Source organism: Telopea speciosissima, chromosome 8 (assembly GCF_018873765.1).
Source record: "Telopea speciosissima isolate NSW1024214 ecotype Mountain lineage chromosome 8, Tspe_v1, whole genome shotgun sequence".
NCBI classification, from domain to species: Eukaryota; Viridiplantae; Streptophyta; class Magnoliopsida; order Proteales; family Proteaceae; genus Telopea; species Telopea speciosissima.
The window spans coordinates 45920251-45939479 of NC_057923.1; the positions used below are offsets into that span (position 1 = coordinate 45920251).

The following is a 19229-nucleotide window of genomic DNA, read 5'->3' on the forward strand; positions in this document are numbered from 1 at the left end:
GCCCAACCCTGAGCCCCCTTGGTTGGGCCCAGGCCCGACCTGGCCTGATTCAAGGCCCGAATAATCCAACCCTGACCCACCCTCAGGATCGGACCGGGCTGACCCTGATTGGTCCTGACCATGGGGAGGGGGTGGGGAAAGGAGACGCATGGGTGGCCAGGTTGGGAAGAAGAAGAAAAAGAAGAAGGAAAAAAAAAAAGAACAGGAAGAAGAAGACAGGGTTGGGTTGGCTAGGCCGAGTCGGGTTCAGCCCGATGCTTCAACCCTAACCTAACCTAGCCTTGACCCGCTCTCAGGGCCAAGGTATTTCAACCCATGTCCTGTTCAGGCACAGGGCGGGCTTGGGCCGTTGCGGCCAAACTTGCACCCCTAGTAAAAATTGATACCTAGCAAAAGATTCCTACTACCACTGTGTAGGAACCATTTTTCATTTTAACTACGTCGCCTTAAGAAAACCTTTTTCCCATATGTTACAGAATGGAAAAAGTTTTCTTTCATTGTGCAGGGGAAGGGTTCAGCTACCATCCTAGGGTTGTAAAACATCCCCCTATTGGATGAAATCGATAAACCCTCTCCCACCCGTCCCATCGAAAACTACAATCAAGAGATTCCTTTCACTGATGCATTAGGAAAACTCGGTCCTTATAGAATTCTCAATTACTAATTTTTCAAATACTCTCTCTCTCTCTCTCTCTCTCTTAAGATTGTTACATTAACAAATGCCACCTTCCATGTTTTCAGGTGCCAAAACCATAAACAATCTACTCCAAGTAACTCACAAATATGGGCCTTGTTCACCACAGAAGAAAGGGACTACAAAAATTCCTAGCCTTCATCAAATTCTCCTTGATGACCAGATCCGAGTCAAGTACCTCAATAATAAAATCTCTAACAACCATGCTACCACAATCCAAGATTCTGCAGTAAAGGTTCCTGCTAATTCCGGTCAATCCCTAGGAACAGGAAACTACGTAGTAAATATTGGAATTGGAACTCCAAAGCAAGAATTCACAGTAATCTTTGACACTGGAAGTGATCTAACTTGGATCCAATGCCAACCATGTGTTGTCCAATGTTATTCTCAGAAAGATACCATCTTCAACCCTTCTACTTCCTCTACTTATTCCAATATCTCATGTGGTTCTAACGCTTGCAAGCAACTGCAATCAGCCACTGGCAACTCACGACCTTGCGCCACTGCTTGTATTTACCAGATTGTATACGGTGATGGTTCATACTCTGTAGGTTACTTTGCACGAGACAAACTAACATTATCTCGTTCTGATGTCTTCCCCAAGTTCAGATTCGGGTGCGGCGAAAACAATAACGGCCTGTTTGGCACTGCAGATGGATTACTAGGTCTCGGCCGCAATAAGGTCTCTACTGTTTCACAAACTGCTACAAAATATGGAAAGATTTTCTCGTATTGTCTTCCATCATCAACTAGTTCAACTGGTTATCTTGCATTTGGAAAAAAACATACAGGCACCACTAAGATACAATACACTCCATTACTAATAGATTCTAGAGGCCCATCATTCTATTTCTTAAATATGACTGGTATTAGTGTTGGAAGGAAAACATTGGCAATCTCAGCATCAGTTTTTACAACTTCAGGAACCATTATAGATTCTGGAACAGTGATCACTAGGTTGGCACCAACAGCTTATTCAGCACTTAAGTCAGCATTTAGTAAAGCAATGTCGAAGTATCCTACTGCAGCACCTTATTCAATACTTGACACATGCTATAACTTGTCTGGATACACTAGAGTAACATTACCAACCATAGTGTTGCATTTTGGTGGAGGTGCTGACTTGAATGTTGATAGTGCTGGGATTATAGTTCAAGCAAGCTCAACTCAATATTGCTTGGCTTTTGCTGCAAACAGTGCTGATACCGATTTGGGGATTCTTGGAAACATGCAACAGCAAACATTTGAGGTGGTTTATAATGTGGCTGGAGGAAAGCTGGGATTTGGAGCTGGTGCTTGTAGCTAATGAGAACCAAACAAAGAAGAAGAAGCGAAGCAAAAATGATTAATATGTTGTAATCTATTTTTTTTTTCTTATATATATGATGATCAATTTACTGCAAAGAAAACCAAAAGGGGGGGGGGGAAAGAGTATATATGATGCAGGCATAAAGGAAGCAGTGGAGGACGTGGAAGTCCAACTCAACCACCCAAAGATCCTTAGAAGATTTGAGAGAATAAGAGCAACATGTAAATTCTGACTGCAATCAAGGATCCTTGCTTGGCTGATTTGGCATTGATTGCAATCAAGGATTGATTGGCTGATTTTCTCGATCCTACCCTTGGCACAAGGCTGCTCCATTTCTGGTATGCCAAGGGTAGGATCGAGCACGGTCAAGGAGGAAGAAGAACACTCATTCACAAGGGTGGAACTCGCAAGCTCCTCTAAAACTCTCCAATAGAGGTCAAATTCAATATTATTCAAAATCTGTCTTTCCTTATTAGAGTAAATCCTTTTATAGGATTCCCAAAGCCCAATCTCAATCCCTAAGCCTACGATTGAGTTTTACTATAATAAAGACATACTAAATAAAAACATAGGATATTAGGTAAAAACTAATTAAGGATAGGATTAGAAGGCAATCAACTGTAAATTTGCCAACCAATCCTTGATTGCAATCAACACCAAATCAGCCAATCAAGCCTTGATTGCAATCAACACCAAATCAGCCAAACAATCCTTGATTCCAATCAATACCAAATCAGCCAATCAAGCATTGATTGCAATCAACACCAAATCATACCGGGGTTTGGAACGTTGGTTTTGGTGAAGAAGCAAAAATGATCCATATGTTGTAACCTCCTTTTTTTTTAATAGAGCAAATTACATGCACCCTAGTGTTTGAAACAATAACAGAACACCCCCCCGGTAGTTTAACCTTTTACATGCACCCCTTGGATGATTGGGAGGCTTACAAATAAGCCATTACCGTTAAGTTTACACGGTAAGGTATAGTGAAATATTTGAAAATAGCTATATTACCCTTCAATTTTTGCTATGGAGAATTTTACCTTTATAGAACATAAGCATATCCCAAACCCATCTCCACCAAAACCAACGTTCCAAACCCATCTCCCCATATTGCTTTCTTCTCTGGCGAACTGCGAAGTATCTTTATCATCACCGGTGCTACTGTTGCTATTTGGGGAATAATGTTCATTGATGGCGCCCTAAACATGGAATCCTCTGTTCCATATCAAGTTTCAGTTGTCCAATACGATATGGATGTTCTGCAACCTTAGCTCGGGTACTTAAAATAAGTCATTAAAGTAAAAGGGTAAAACTATCTTTTTACTTTCAAAACTAACAACTCACCAACACCGTGAGCCATCGAAGGGTTAAACGTAAAAGGTGAAACTATGGGGGGTGTTCTGTTATTGTTTCAAACACCCGGGGTGCATGTATATCCAGTTCACTTTGGGGTTATGGAACCAAGCTCAACAAAATTACAGCACTATTAAAAAGGAGGTTTTATCCGTTGTTTTATGCATCCAAAAATTTCAAGGAGATTTATTAAATAAAAAATTTCTTGTTCGAGTTGATTGCAGTGCAGCCAAACAGGTTTTAAAAAATGATGTTCAAAACATTGCATCCAAACAGATTTTTGCTCGATGGCAAGCACTTTTATCCAGTTTTGATTTTGACATAACTTATATCAATTTACTGCAAAGAAAACCAAAAGAAAAGAAGGGGGGACGGGGAGCGTATACAACATAAATGACAGACTCACAGGAGAACCATCAAAAACAAAGAGAACAGCCAATGAAAGATCAAAGGGAACAAGACCACTGAATATGTAGACCCCAATTCAAGAGTCTACTAGAAAAGCATTCTTGGCTGGGCTATTACGTTTGAAGATCACACTGTTACACATTTTCCAAGTTTCAAGCCATATGTCATGCACAGTGAGAGGTCTTGTCCTCATTTTGTTGCGGAATTTCTTGAAATTTCTCTCAGACCAGATATAGCTAATTTTAGTGCATAAGGCCCACTTCCCAACATCCCCAATACTTTGGCCAATGTATGTGCAATATGTTGGATAAACAAATTGGAGTTAATCTAAACTAGTAAATCATCAGAGGGGTCATGATGATGTGATAGGAAAAGTTATCCCAAAGCGTCAAATGGACATGAGTTCATATTAGTTTTCATTGGCTATTTCACTAAATGGGTGGAAGCATAGTCTTATGTTGTTCTGACAACAACAAAGGGAAAAAAGTTCATCAAAGAAAATCTCATTTGTCGGTATGAAGTACCTCAGGATCTCATATCAGATCAAGGTACACACTTTTGGGGAAAGGCTGATGAAATCTGTATCAAATTTGGCATAGAGAGATATAGGTCGACCACCAACAGGCCGCAGACAAAAATTGGTAGATACTCCCAAAGATTGGGCTGACAAGCTTCCATATGTATTATGGGCCTATTGGGCATCCGTCCATACGTCAATTGGGGCAACACCATACTCTCTAGTGTACGGAATAGAAGCAGTATTACCTATTGAGCTACAAGCTCAGTGCCATCTCTCAGGGTTTTACTCGATAGCAAGTTTCCTGAAGAGAATGGGTACAGGCTATATATGAAGAGAGTAATTTCTTAGATGAAAGAAGAATGAAAGCCATGGACAATTTGAAGAACTATCAACAAAAGATAGCGAGCGCATTCAACAATGGCGTTCATCCTCGACAAATTGAAGTCGAAGTTCTCATTTCCGAGAGCAAAGGGCTCCTATGCACGATCTGAGAGGGAAATTCAAACCTAATTGGAGCGGTCCTTATATTGTGAAGGGAATCTTATCAAGGAGAGCTGTCCCCCTCACAAACCTGAATGTTGAAGACCTTTGGGGGTTGGTAAATATGGATCAACTCAAGAAATATTATGCATGATTGAAGCCCTTGGTGTCATATCAGTTGACATCAAGGAACTACGTTAGACCTGATTCCCTTTGGAGGGATACGTAGGCAACTTGGTATACTCGAGTGCGATCTTATCAAGGCCAATATCCATGAGAGGGCTAAAGAAAAAAAAAATCTCAAGGAGCAAGTTGGACAAAATGGTCATCATCATCACTTGGTTCTTTCTTCTCTTTACCTTAGGGTATAAGTTAACCATTTTCATTCTGGAACTTGGCGTTATTTTTTGTTTGTCCAATTCCATTGAGTCAAGGTTGATAGGAGCAGTCTAAAAAAAATAAGGAAGGGTTCCAAGTAACCGAGAAGAAGAAATTTGTGTCTGAACATATTCAAATTTTGTAAGGTAAAATGACACCTACCATTGGAGAATTCGGGGTATCCATGCTTATGTATCCTCGGGGAAGATTGTCCCACCCACTATTTCAGTTTAATCATTCAGGGATCTTGCAAGAATTCTTTGGTTGATATGGACCAAAAATGTGACAGGAACTGAGATAGGAAATGAAGATAGCCACCATGTTGACCTAGCTAAGAAGAGCTGAAGAGTAAAAAAATTAATGGTGAGAACTATCCTAGTTGAGGCATTCAAGGGATTTTACATGATGCCAGATGAACTGTTCTGTGAGATCTCCAACAATGATTCAAGTGTGAGTAATGGGAAAGTTGTGGTTCAATCATCCATTACATATCCATTTTCAGAGTAAGAGAGAAGCAGAGAATTTCCGAGAAATCAGGAATTGATGGTTTCATCTCCAAGGAAAGAACTGTAGATCAGCTCAGAAAGTGATGTACTTCAGCATGTGTCAACAGAGGTAGATATTTTTTGAAGCTTCATCGAGAATTGACATGCAATATAATAAGACATTTGGGATAAATTGTGGTTAGATTCTGAAGTGTGACTAGACTCTGCAACTAACCTTGTAATTCCATCATCTTTCTTACCTTCTCTACTTATGTGTATAATGAGAAGCGGTTAATCTAATGTAAATGCAGAATTGTGCATTACAGATGGTCATGTAACCATGTAAATAAAAATAAAAATAAAAGATTGCTGGTGATCAAATCATAATAATCAAAAACAGGAAAAAAAAAAAAAATTATTGGTTTCAACCTTAACAAAAGGCATAATCATCTACTGCATCAGCATCACCTGTACCGGAACCCTCTCCATCTGCCCCATCAGTGACAGCATCCACTTCATCCTCAAAATCTCTAGTATCCCACATACCATCATATCCTTTGAAACTAGGATGATATCCTTGAGTAGAAGTCCCTACTCGCAAAGAGGTAATTTCTCTTTGTAATCTGTCAACATCCTCTTGAAGACGACTAGAGACATTACCGTTCTTCAAACAAATTGTGATTTTGTCAAAAAAGAATAAAATAAGTTAAAAAGAGAAAATGATTCTAGGGCAAGTGAGTAAAGTAACTTACACTCTCCAGTAACAAGACAGTACGGTCTACCAACACCATATCAATGCTGTACATCATACGACGCATATCGACATACCCATCCGCATCAACCTACAAAGGGTAGGATTTGGTAAATAAGAATCATGAAAATGAAAATGCTTTTGTTTGGATTAAGAGAATTATCCCATCATAGCTAATAGGTATGCCAAGCTCGCTATCAGACCATGATGGTGCTCTAAGGGATATTGACTCCATGCTTGATTCCAGAGAAGGAACCGTCCATCCACGATAACTGTGTATGTGATCAGTCATCCCTACCAGACGGAGCTCATGATAGATAGGGCATGGAGGAATTCCCATCCCTTGAGAAGCAGAGCAAGCTATGCCAGCAGATGACGGTGGACCAGTTGCATATCTGACCACTGGCAAGTAACCTTCTCTCCTAGGTAAAAGGCACACCCACCTGGACCTCGAAAGAGAACTCTCCTGCCCATCAGCATGGCAGCTTGGGCATACCACTTTGGCTCAAGAGATTCACGAGCTAAAAAAGGTTGCCAAACCATCTACAAGAGCAAAAGAGAGTGTCCTTATTAAAAAAAAAGTTAAATAAAATGAATAGTCAAAATGGACGGAATCAAAGAAGAGGTATTACATAGCATATTTGCAGTGATGGAATCCATGGCCATTTGAAGATCATTAATGGTAGAATCAAAACCATTTTCTAAGGTTTTGCCTTCCATCCACCGAAGAGCGCCGGGGAATGAAAAACAAATTTGCATTTTTTAAATTTTAGGGCATTAATCCCTAGGACTCCATACCACCAAGTCTGTTAAAAAAAATGGATAGATTGGTGAAAATTATATGGAAAATAAAAGGAGAGGCTAAATGATGCAGCCCTGGGCCACGAAGTCAACAAAGTGGAGGTTGCATTCGATTATCCCAAGCTCCTACGAAGATCGGCCCGGATCAAAGAAAGACTTGCTAGTCGTGGCCAGGCTTCACAAGAATAAATCAGGCCACATTAGTCCTTATCATCCCAGGCATTCAAGGAGATTCGTTGCAGCTCAATAAGGGATGATTGGCAGCTCAATAAGGAATGATTGGGTTGGAAAATCATTCCAGTTAAGTAATCCTAAATAAATTCCAATCAATTATCCATATGAAGTAGTGATTGATGGGAGATTTGAATTTAAATTTCTTTTTCCATATCTGTATTCAATCTTAGCCTATATGTAAGGCAAGAATTGAGAAGGAAGATCAAAATTTGAAGATTAGTAAAATAGCTCTCTGAGCTTTGACTCCATTGGAGTTCTTGCAAGCTTTGTTCTCTCTTGTCCGATTGATCACCCCCCTACACGAATTCTTGTGCTCTCACTCTTATTGATTCTTGCTTCCATTTGAGGCTACACTAGTTTGGTATCAGAGCTTTGGAAAAGACTGAGAGGTAACATGTTACAGGGACGTGGAGGTCTTACTACTAATGTGGGAGACATCAACGCAAGAGATGAAAACTTGCACCTTCAGCAAGAAATGGCTGCACTGCGACGTGAGAATGAAGCCTTGAAGAATGACGCACGATGTCCGAATCCAAATGAAGAGACATCTGGCCCAAATTTAGCTTCATCCGACGACGCATCCCCTACCTGAGAAAGAAGACCACCTCGCAACGGGAACCATCTTCTCCAAGAGAAGCGTGAGCCTGATTGGGACAAGAACATTACATTCCTGAATTTTTCAGGCACGACTTCCCTCGATGAGATTGTCGTTTGGTTAACTCTAGTCAATGAAGTTTTTCAGTACAAAGAAGTTCGAGACAACCATTGTGTAGGGATTATTGCCATGAGGCTTCGCGGAAGAGCCATCGCGTGGTGGAGACGCGAAAAGCAGCTATGAGCCAATGGCGGTAAGACACCCATCTCATAGTGGTGAAAGATGGAAGAGAAAATTCAAAAGAACTTTCTTCCCCGCGGTTATCATCGTGAGTTGTACCAAAAATGCCAACACTTGAAGCAAGGTAATCGCACTGTAGATCAATACGCTTCTGATTTTAATGAATTAGTAGTGCGAAACAACATTGATGACTTAGGAGAGAGAGAGTCATCAATGTGTTGTGCGCAACTCCCAGGTTGCCACCTCAACAAATATGCCCAACCATTGGATGGCCATATGTGTTGAAGTAGCAACTTGGGAGTTGCGCACAGCATGATGGCCGCACAACCCCATGCCGCAGAGGAGCCCAATCCCATGAAAATTGGCCAATGGGCGAAGTCAAACCCTCCATTGTCTTCATCCATTTTTTTTTTTTGGTAAATACTATCTTCATCCATTAAACCAACCCTTTTGAGCATGGGCCATTCCTTGGCGTGGCACCTTCTTGTTAGATCCAATGTGGACACCTTCTCAATGGATGAACATCCGGCCCACCAAGTAGCCAACAAAGCTTTAGGCTTCGTTTGGTTGCAAGGGGAACTAAAATGAAGGGAAGTGAAATTTTCAATAAAAATCAATCATTCCATATTTTGTTATTAAATTTCACTTTATTTTGCATCTAAATTCCTGTAGTTTAAAAATAAAAATTACATGTAAAATGTATGATTACTAAATATGGTAAGAAATTTAAGTAGTTTATAAAATCTCATATGTAATGAGTACAAAAGTTTCTTTTTTACGTTTAAAAATTTTAACTTCTTGTTCCCTTTAATTTCCCTTGCAACCAAATGTAGCCTTAATATCATTTTTTCCATAATAGATAACAGAAAACGTAAAAATCTCATTACCTTTTTAAGAAGCATGACATTAAACACTAAATAAAATGCACGCACGTGTTGTGAGCATGTATAAAGTAAAAATCCCATTACCTTTATAAGAAGCATGACATTAGACACTCAGTAAAATGCATGCACTTATTGTGAGCAATGTATGCACAAAATTCATAATACATAGTAGGCATTATATTTGTCTATAAGAACTCATTGCCCTAAGGTGGCCATTTGATATTGATTTTCTACTTTCCATTCTTAAGCGTGATTTTGTTATGATAAGAGAAAATAATATGTCGATGCAACTTCAAAATGTCAAGATTAAGGCATTGGAGGATGGGTTTCTGTTCAGCCTTTGTTAACCTTATCATGGAATGGAGTTTCATTTGGAGTCTTCTTCCAAGGATGGGTTTCTGTTCAGCCTTTGTTAACCTTATCATGGAATGTGTCAGGACAGTCCATTATTCCATTCTTGTTAATGGGGCTCAACGATGTGAGGTGCAGCCTACCTGTGGAATTAGGCAAGGGGATCCTATCTCCCCAGCATTGTTCATTCTTTGTACTCAAGCTCTAAGCAGTACTTTAAAGGCAGCTAAGGAAATCGACACATAAGAGGTATAAGAATCAAAAACAAAACTCAACCGATCTCCCATCTATTATTCGCCGACGATTGCCTCATCTTCTCGAAGCTTAAGGTCAAGGAGGTGTTTAGTTTAAAGGAGTGCGTAGATCTGTTTTGCAAAGCAAGTGGCCAACAAATAAACAAGGAGTCTGAACTTTGCTTCAGCCCCAGTACCCCATGTCGCTTCAAGAGGTGGTTCAACAGAATCTGGAAAATTTCTTACGGAGATGGGCCGAAGAAGTACCTGGGTCTCCCTACCCACTTGGGGGTTAACAAAGTGGCGTTGTGCCTTGAGTTTAATGATCGAACCAGCAAAAAGATTCATGGATGGGCTCAAAAGTATCTATCATATGCAAGAAGAGAGACATTACTGAAGGTTGTGGCCCTCCCTACTATGAACTATGCAGCTACCCATTTTAAGTTGCCGGCGTCGATTCATGAGCGTACTCGCAAAGAAGTTGCTCGTTTCTTTTAGGGAGGATCTGATAATTCTTCATGTATTCATTGGCTGTCTTGGCACAAATTGAGTCAATGAAAGGAGAAGGGAGGTTTAGGTTTACGGGATCTAGTGATGCACAACAAAGCCTTACTATTGGGAGAGGGTTTGCTACACGGACAGTGTAAAGTTTCATGTCTTGGAAGAGGGGCATTATCAGAAAACATTAAAAATAGGGGGGGGGGGGGGGGCATATGAGACATTTTACAGGGGGTGTGCTATAGACTATAGTAATCTGAATCTAATAAAGGGTTCTAGCATGCAATTTTGAAATTAAACTGGCATTGAGCAACTCTTTAACCCTATACTATAATATATTAGTATTCAAATTTGATTTTATTTTTTGTTTCTGGAATTCAATTCCTATGTTGGATCCGGAATCGAATTAGTTCTGAAATCCGATGCAATACATTTTTTAACATGGGAAAACACAAGACACCCAAAACATATATGGTAGCAGTACATTAATATAAACATTACAATTTACAAGACTAAAACTTTTTCACGGACTAGCTTTTCCAATTTTGGGTAAAGAAAATGGTCCATAACAGCCGATAATGGAAAATAAACCATAAAAACGATAATAGAGATTGCAATAATTGAAAAGGTTAGGTTTGAGTGCCCAGAAAAACAAAGAAGACTACCACTACAATGAGGTAATACTGCCCTGAAGCCTTCCAAGAACGCTATTGAAGTGCAGATAAGCGCTAGGTATATCAAAATTCTAGCTAGTTTCAACGAGTAAGAATAGAAGATATCGGTGCCAACTGATGCAATGAGCATGACAAACAAAGAAGCAACCGATGAAGCCATAGCTATAGCATCATACTGTAGAAATTTTTGGAAGGATCCATTGTGGAGGAGTATAGGCTTTCCATCTTTGCTATTGTAGCCACCAGGGACTTGAAAAACTGCGGCGAAAGTGACGGTGGCAATAAGAGATGCTACTATTTGTAGGATTTTCCCCATTTCCTTTTCGCGCTGTATAATGTCTGATCTTGCTGCTGCGGCTGCTACTTCCTCTTGCTTGTTATTCGGGCTAGTCCGTATTTCCTCCTTGTTGGCTCCTCCTATAATCCATTTTTCTTCTCCTCTTACACTTAATGCATAGTCTGCTTGTAAAGGAGTTGTGGTCCTGATACGCAGGTTAATCATACTCAAGCTAAGCTGCAACAAGAAATGGGAAAATTACTCAGGATTGGTGATGTCTAACATTTAAGACCATGCTTAAAATCCAACTCATTGGTCATAAATGGCAAGTATGCAAAAATTATTTAAAATTTAGAGTTTCATGAATTACAAGAATATTGTTCCATAACAGGATAATGGATTAATGTAATGGAATTCCTATACTTATGTTAGGGTTCCATGTGGAAGGCAGAAATAATAATCTCACATTGGATGTGAGTAGTCTAATGTGGAGATTTATAGTAGGTACTTGGACACCTTCTCCTTAAGAGCTAGTTTTTAAAGATGAGTTCTACCCAAGTCCTTAACAAATAGTATCAAAGTTATGACAGAGAAGATCTCTAACCTTCCTGTCTGAAGGGGGCCAAAGATAGATACGTAAGTAGATTGTTTTATCTTTAAAAACCAAATCTGTTGCCTAACATTTTTTCGATCATTGTACCCTTTTCCGTTCCAATATAACTGCTACGATATCGATCACAACCAATATATTGATCAATAAGACTGATCCACTACCTAAAACCATGAAGGGCACTGCCCCTTGAAATGGGTCCCCAAAAACACCTGCATTGTTTCAGTATCAAGGAAGCCTTAGAGCATCGCGTTGTCCCCTATACGACCACTTTCAATTTGGCACTACTAGCATTAAAATTTCCAATAAATGATCACTTTTAAAAAAAAAAAAAAAATTTTAGATCCCATTTCTCTCTCCGTTTAGGAAAAAAAAAAAAAAAAAAAAAGTAAAAACAGAATCATATCATTACCAAAGAATAAAGAGTTTTTCTATGCTCACAAAATAGGATCCAGATCGTCTACTGTGCAGCTAGCTGTCCCAACTGTCCTGCTGTGCAGACACAGCAAGGCGCAAATGACCGCCTTACTCCCACTCGGACAAGGTACTTGGACAGGGGTAAGGCAGTCATTTCACACCTTGCTGTGTCTGCACAGCAAGGGAGTTGTGGCAGCCGAGCGCAGCAGGAGACCCCAATCCCACAAAATATGTGAGAGACATTGCTCACAAGCCAATGCAAACATGTCACATGAGAGATCAGGGGCTGATTGACTTCAAATGCTCATGTACGAGGCTCACATAAACAGAATTTTTCTCCTCTCAAGTTCCCTGCCCGGTCAGGTTCGTAGGCTCCTCTCATAGGGAGGACAGAAATGACGACCTCACCCCACCCGATCAGTGTGTTCGGGCAGGGGGTGAGGTCATCATTTCCGATCCACATAAACATGTGAGGTTAGCGTTTTTGAAAAACCAAAAAAAAAAAAAAAAAAAGGAACAGAGAAAGAGAAAGTCTCACCATCACTGCTAATCTGTCTATAGGAATGCGGTTCACAAAAATATCAGTAGCTGTCTGGCCATTGTTGTTTGTGGCCTTTAGGTCGACTCTTTTATTTGAACTAAACTGCCCCATAAGAACCAAAGAGCATTGTTTGGCCGCGAGGTGGAATGGGGTGTTTCCATCATCATCTGGCTGGTTAATGATTTCCTTAAGCTCTAGTTGCTCCAAGGCAAAACTGATTTTCTGTAAGTTCTTACTCATCACAGCAAAATGAAGAACATTACGATGTTTTTTGTCCAGTAACTCCACAGAATCTGGGCAGCATTGGATGAGCTCTCGATATACCTCAATGCTTGATTCAAGAGCAGCAATGTGAAGTGGTGAGAGACCATCTTTATCTAATTGATAAACACTGGAAGTATCATGCCTTAGCAACTGCTGTACTATCTTGTGGCTCCTTGTTTTGGATGCTGCATAGTGGAGAGCTGTCCTTCCATTTTCATCTACTTTATTCACAAGTTCTTCTTTCTTCTCTAATAGCATTTTCACCACATCTGGTATTTTTTTTTCCAAAAACAAAGACAACATAAAGTGGAGATCAGCTCCTTTTCTCTTACATGCGGGGGTTGGGGATCTACTTTTCATGGGGTGTGAGTCCCTATCAAAGGGACTTAGCTCCTCTCAGGTTCCCCGCCCGGTCAGGTTCGTAGGTTCCTCTCACAGGGGACCGGAAATGATGACCTCACCCCCTGCCCGAACACACTACCCAAGTGGGATGAGGTCGTCATTTCCGTCCTCCCTATGAGAGGGACCTACAAACCTGACCGGGCAGGGAACCTGAGAGGAGAAAAATTCCTATCTACAGGTGGTTATGTCATTTTTCTAGGTAACAATCTTATTTCCTGGACCTCAAGAAAGTACAAAATTATTGTACGTTCTTCTACAGAGTTAGAATACAAGGCTTTGCCTAACGTATCTGCTGAGGTTACTTGGCTACAATCCCTAGTACATGAACTCTGGTGTCAACAATTTGTGTCTTCTATTCTTTGGTGTGACAATATTGGGGTAACCTATCTTTTTGCCAATCTAATTTTCCATGTCCGAACAAAGAACATTGAAATTGACTTTCATTTTGTTTGTGATAAGGTTGCGAAAAAGGAGATGCAGGTACAATTCATCTCTATCAAAGATCAAATTGCTAATATTATAACCAAAGGCCATGCCACTGCAAGATTTTAATTTCTTTGTGACAAGCTACGCATTCCAAGCATCGATTCCCCATCTTGAGGGGGCATATCAGAATCCTATAGTTGGCTCATATTCCTATGTATTGTAAGCTCATATAAAACCTCTACAATCATACAGATGAAATCAATGAAAGAAATCAGTTTCTTATTGAATCAATATAAAGTAAGTAATTGTTTTGTTGCTTTTGAAGAGATGCTAGAAGACCAGAAAGAGGAGTATAGATCAGCTCCCCATGTGGGAATGATCCCCTGGTCCCCACATGGGGATCTACTTTACTTAGGGTGAATCCCACGTGCCAAAATTGGGGACCCACAAGTCTTGGACGGTGTATCTATCTCCACCGCAATTCAGATCTTCTATGGCGCGCTGCCCGTAGCTGCCTAAATAGTGCACAAACAAGGCGTGACACAATAACCGCCTTATCCCTACCCGAACGCCTTGCCCGAGCGTGGGGGTAAGGCGGTCATTGCACTGCGCCTTGTTTGTGCATCGTTCAAGTTGCTACGGACAGCGTGCCGTAGAAGATCACGATCCATCTCCACCGGTGGTGGAATTGGCCTCGAGAAAAAGAAGGCCGTAGGAGGAAGAGAAAGAGTAGCATTGCAAAAAATACCTAGATGGCCCTCAACAACGGCCACATGTAAAGCAGTCCGGCCATGTGGTCCACTGTGAGCTGCAGATGGACAAATGAGAAAGATTTGATTGAGGATTTTTAAGCATCCGCCTCTAGCAGCTAGGAAGAGTGGAGACTCTCCACCTTCTGCATCAGCATCATAGTTGGGATGCCCTAAATCATCAGGGTCTGCCCTAATCAGCAAATTCACCATCACAAGATCATTTCTTCGCACAGCTTCATGTAGAGCCGTATTTTTGCTTTTGTTTCTCATCCTTATCTTCTCACCAGCAAGTGAACTAATTCCACTTTCAACATCATGGTCTGAACTCCAAGGCAGAATCTTTTCGATGAGAAATTCAGCTATGGAAGCGTAACCTTCTCTAGCCACTACATGTAGTGCAGTATCTCCTTTTGAGTTCACTTGTGTGAGAAGCGATAAGCTTCTGCTGTAGTCTGTGTGACCTTCTAAACTTGAATTGTGTTGTAGAAGCGCAGCGTACATTTCTTTTACGAAGTCTATGTGACCAAAACTCACAGAGACGTGAATGGCTGTGTTCTCTTGAGGAGTTACTTTCAGAAGTCGGCTAGAATCTTGATTCACTACCTGTCTGAGAAGAGTGATGTCACCAAGTTGTGCAGCCCTGTAAACTTGAGCATCCATGGCCTCAAGACAACAGCCCTTATCTCCTTGTGGAAGGGAGAAGTTCACAAGGCTTGAAGGTGGTATTGTGAAGGAATTGAGAAGTCTTTACGATGCTCTCAATGAAAGCACCCTCATAAACCAGGAACCCAATATTATATATGCTCACGTCCAATCCCTTATGGGACCAATGTGGGACTATTGTACATAACAAGTCCACAAGACTTTAAGATAGGAGGGAAGTAGAAAGAGACCATGGGAAGATGAGGAGAACCAATTCAGAAAATTGGAGACTACACCGCGTGGGTGAAGCTATCATTCTCCACCTGACTCTCCCTCTAAAGTCTAAATCTTAACTCACATCTACCTCAGAAATTTAAAATTCCTCTTTACTGGCCCACAGACCGTGTGGAAAAACTAATACCAACAAATAAGGAAAAAAACAATAAAGAGAAATAGCACACCTTATCCGTGATTAGTGAGGAACTGAGGACGGATATTTATCCCCTTATCCGTGATTAGTAGCATCTTTTTATCTTCTCAAGTGTGGTGCTGCATGGCTTGAGAATCCAACCATAAAAACATGGTAGTAGCATATTTTTATCTTCTCAAGTGTTCGGTGCGTGGTTGGATTCTCAAGTGTAGTCAATTGCACTTGAGAGGATAAAAATCCCGGAAGGGATGATCACTATCCTCCAACAGGTCCTACCTTCTAGGCTCCTACTCCTCACAAGACATACCCCATGTCCTTGTAATAGTATCGTCTAAGGCCCTCCAAGGTCACTCATATGGAATCCACTCCTCTTGTGGGTCCCACAGTGGATTCCATGTGATTGGTCCTGGAGGACCTTGGACAGTACTTGTACAAGGACATGATCCGCGTTCCTACTCTTTGCCTCACCAATACATTCCTATCCCTAGATCATGGTTCGTAATCTCAGGATCGATTTCTGATCGGTCAATCTTGGATTGGGATTGGTTTTGGAATTGCCCAGAATCAAGTTGGATTGGATGGATTTACCCCTGTTTTTTAATTAAAAAAAAAACAATTTTTATTATCTTTTTATCTATGGATTGCACCAGTGGTATTGATATCTTTATCAAATCGGAATCGATCTTAACAGATACCAATTTAGGCAAATCCATTGATCCAAGACCAATATTACGAACCCTGCCATGGATACTACCAGAGTCAAATTTCGGTGTAAAATTTGAAGGAAACAAATTCTTTATGGCATGCTGCCCCGTTTTGCCTGTGCTACGCAAACACAGGGCGACGTGCAATGATCGCCTTACCCCCACGCGATCATTGCACGTGGCCCTGTGTCTACGCAGCACAGGATAGACGGACAACTGCACTGTAAAAGATCTAAACCCATATTTGAACGAAAAGTAGTTTCATGCTCCAATGATCTTTTATTAAAAAAAAAAAAAATTGTATATGATCCACCTTCCACCATGAGATGGTGAAGTCTCTCATTGACAGCTGTTCAAATTAAGATTTGTGCCCTAGGTTTCAGAAAAGGAAATCAAGGATTGAACTAGTCAGTCAAAAATGGAGCAAAATCGAGAGGAATCAGCTGGGTCAATCATGGCCAAAAGCCAATCTCAAGATTTTGAATCTTACGACTGCATTCATCTGTCGGGTCGGAATCACATTTACACCTATCAGTCATGTACCGAAAAACACCAACCCTAATCAACGGTCAACGCACAGTCTATAGGCCCATACACCGTCCTTAACTACCAGTTTGTGGGCCCCATCAAATTACTATTTTTCCTTCTTCAGTTTTCCCTTCAAAGACGGTTTGGTCATGTGCCCATGCCTATTGGAGTAGAGTAATAGACCCACCAGGCCGTAAGCAATACGGCAATAGTCACCACCACCGTCAATACTTCTTCTCCCTTGTAGCCGGTGGGTTTCCACCACCTTTCCCACCCTCGTCCCCGTCTGTCAATTCAGGGGGGAGAAAAAGTAAACAAGCAAAGGCCCACTTACCCTCTTTTTTCAAACTTTCACAAAATCTTGGAATCTGAGTAATTTTAACTTGTAGAATCAAGTTCTTTGACATGTTTCCAAATAATGGTTTGTGTGCAAACCCAAGCTGTGTTGATTTAAAGCGTGTCTAATGGGACTTGATCTAGTGTATGAGTATTAGATTGGATCAATCTAGTATGAAATAAGTTAAATGACTTGATTTCACACGTTTTATCAATTTTGGAGCTTTTGATGTATCGATCAAATAGTTAATATTTTGTATCAAAGACGGGTTGATCCTGATATCATCCATTAAGGTTAGTGTTTGGAAATGTATGCTTTCTGATGAGGCATAAAACACCCCACCTATCAGAGGCTGCCACATGGCCGACCTGACCTCAGTACGAGAACTGAATTGGGCCAAGCAGAAAATCGGGCCGACCCCATCTCCGATAAGTCACCTGACAGAGCCAGACTCGCGCAAGCTAGCCGGTGGCTGAGGCCGAGCTCTGAGCCGAGCTCATACAAGTCAGCCATAGACTCCTGGCCGAGCTTACTGCAGAGACCAACCTCTCGGGCCGACCTCCCAGGCCGAGGTGACGGCCAAGGCCGACCTACCATGCCACCCTCCTAAGCCGACCTCCGAGGCCGAGCCCTCCTCCATTGAAGCTACCATAGCGCCCCACCGGGGGTCTCCGGGCCATGTCAGCGCATCCCGAGAATCACAGGATAAGGATCGAGCCACGATCCCAGCGCAACACGGAATCACACTCTACATGGACTCTTACCTTAATAAGAGTCCGACCCCGAAAATAGCTCTCCACTCCGCTCTACGCGAGAGAACCTTCCGAAAGAAGGACTCCTACCATACTAGGACTCTCCTAACTGCCTCATCTCATCCTCACTCTATAAATACCCAGGTATGGAGCACCATTCCTCATCTTGCTTTTCACTAGGTAGTTACGCTGTTGCACTAGTGATCTAACTTTAGCATCAGAGAGTCCTAGGCTGGAGCCACACCGGCTCTTTTGTGCTCATCACTTGGTCTTTGCAGGCTCACCCGTGGGCGAACCAAGCATCGGAGATTTCCGCACGCAACAGATTTGGCACCGTCTGTGGGAACGACATCAGCAGGCCATCGTCGTTTCTACCAACTTCAAGAGCAACAATAATGGTGCACACGAGATAAGGGCAGCATGGCTCGACTTCCCATACGAATGAGCCACAGTCCGTTGGGCAGATGAGGCGATCACTGCCCCCCGAAGCCTCGCGGTAGGGGATAAACAGAAGACCCCCTCGGGTAGGGGGTGCGCAGCCCATCACGGGCACCATGATCAGTTCCATTCCCCCACCAGAGGGTGGGAATGGGGGAGATGTGCTAGCCACAGCTGCGACTGACCGGGTACAGGCCGAGCCAAACTTGGGTGGGCTGGGCCTACCTGTGCCGCAGCCCTTACCGGAGAGTTTGAACCCCGAAGCCCTGACAAATAATCGACAAGTTATGGACTTGCAGTTGCAGATGCTCCACACCAACGAGATGCTGCGTACCTTCATGAACTAGATGGCCCGAGGCTGGCTGATGAGCCAACCACTGGTCGTGCCCCCTCCAGCCCCGGTCCACGTAGAGAGAAACTTACAGCAAAATGGTGGCCGGCGTAGGGCCGAGCCTAGCCGAGCCGCGTCCTCACACCCATCTCGTCAGAAGACTCCTCCTCTGCGCCCTGACAGAGGCGCTTGACGGGATGAGCAAGAGCATCCTAGAAGCCCGGGAACAGGGCAGGAAATCGAACCAGCGGGCTCGGTAGCGAGGAGGTCGGTATTCTCTGGACGCCTCGGAGAGGACGGATAGCCGAGGAGAGTCCGAGAACAAGGGAAAGAGTCGAATGAAAGATGCGCTACGAGATAAGGAGAAGGATCTCGTCATACCCCCCGGTGTTAAAGCTCGCCTCCCTGAGAAGAACAACAGGGGAGCCCCCGTGGGTCCAACTTCCAGGAGGAAAGAAGAACAAGGAAGGATGGCGCAGACCGAGCT

General features: G+C 42.1%; 2 protein-coding genes across 2 annotated transcripts; one reads left to right on the forward strand and one right to left on the reverse strand.

Moving 5' to 3' along the window:
* The first annotated feature begins 719 nt into the window (after positions 1–719).
* Positions 720–2009, forward strand: LOC122672338 (aspartyl protease family protein At5g10770-like). Its single transcript, XM_043869829.1, has one exon. The coding sequence runs from the start codon at positions 720–722 to the stop codon at positions 1998–2000; it is 1281 nt and encodes a 426-aa protein (XP_043725764.1). The 3' UTR covers positions 2001–2009.
* Positions 2010–10698: 8689 nt separating this feature from the next.
* Positions 10699–15298, reverse strand: LOC122670759 (protein ACCELERATED CELL DEATH 6-like). The gene is made up of 3 exons (XM_043867738.1): positions 14577–15298; positions 12734–13269; positions 10699–11405 (listed from the first exon to the last, which is right to left on the reverse strand). Exons 1-3 carry the CDS (start codon positions 15238–15240, stop codon positions 10722–10724), a joined length of 1884 nt encoding a protein of 627 aa, XP_043723673.1. The 5' UTR covers positions 15241–15298; the 3' UTR covers positions 10699–10721.
* Between the last annotated feature and the right edge of the window lie 3931 nt (positions 15299–19229).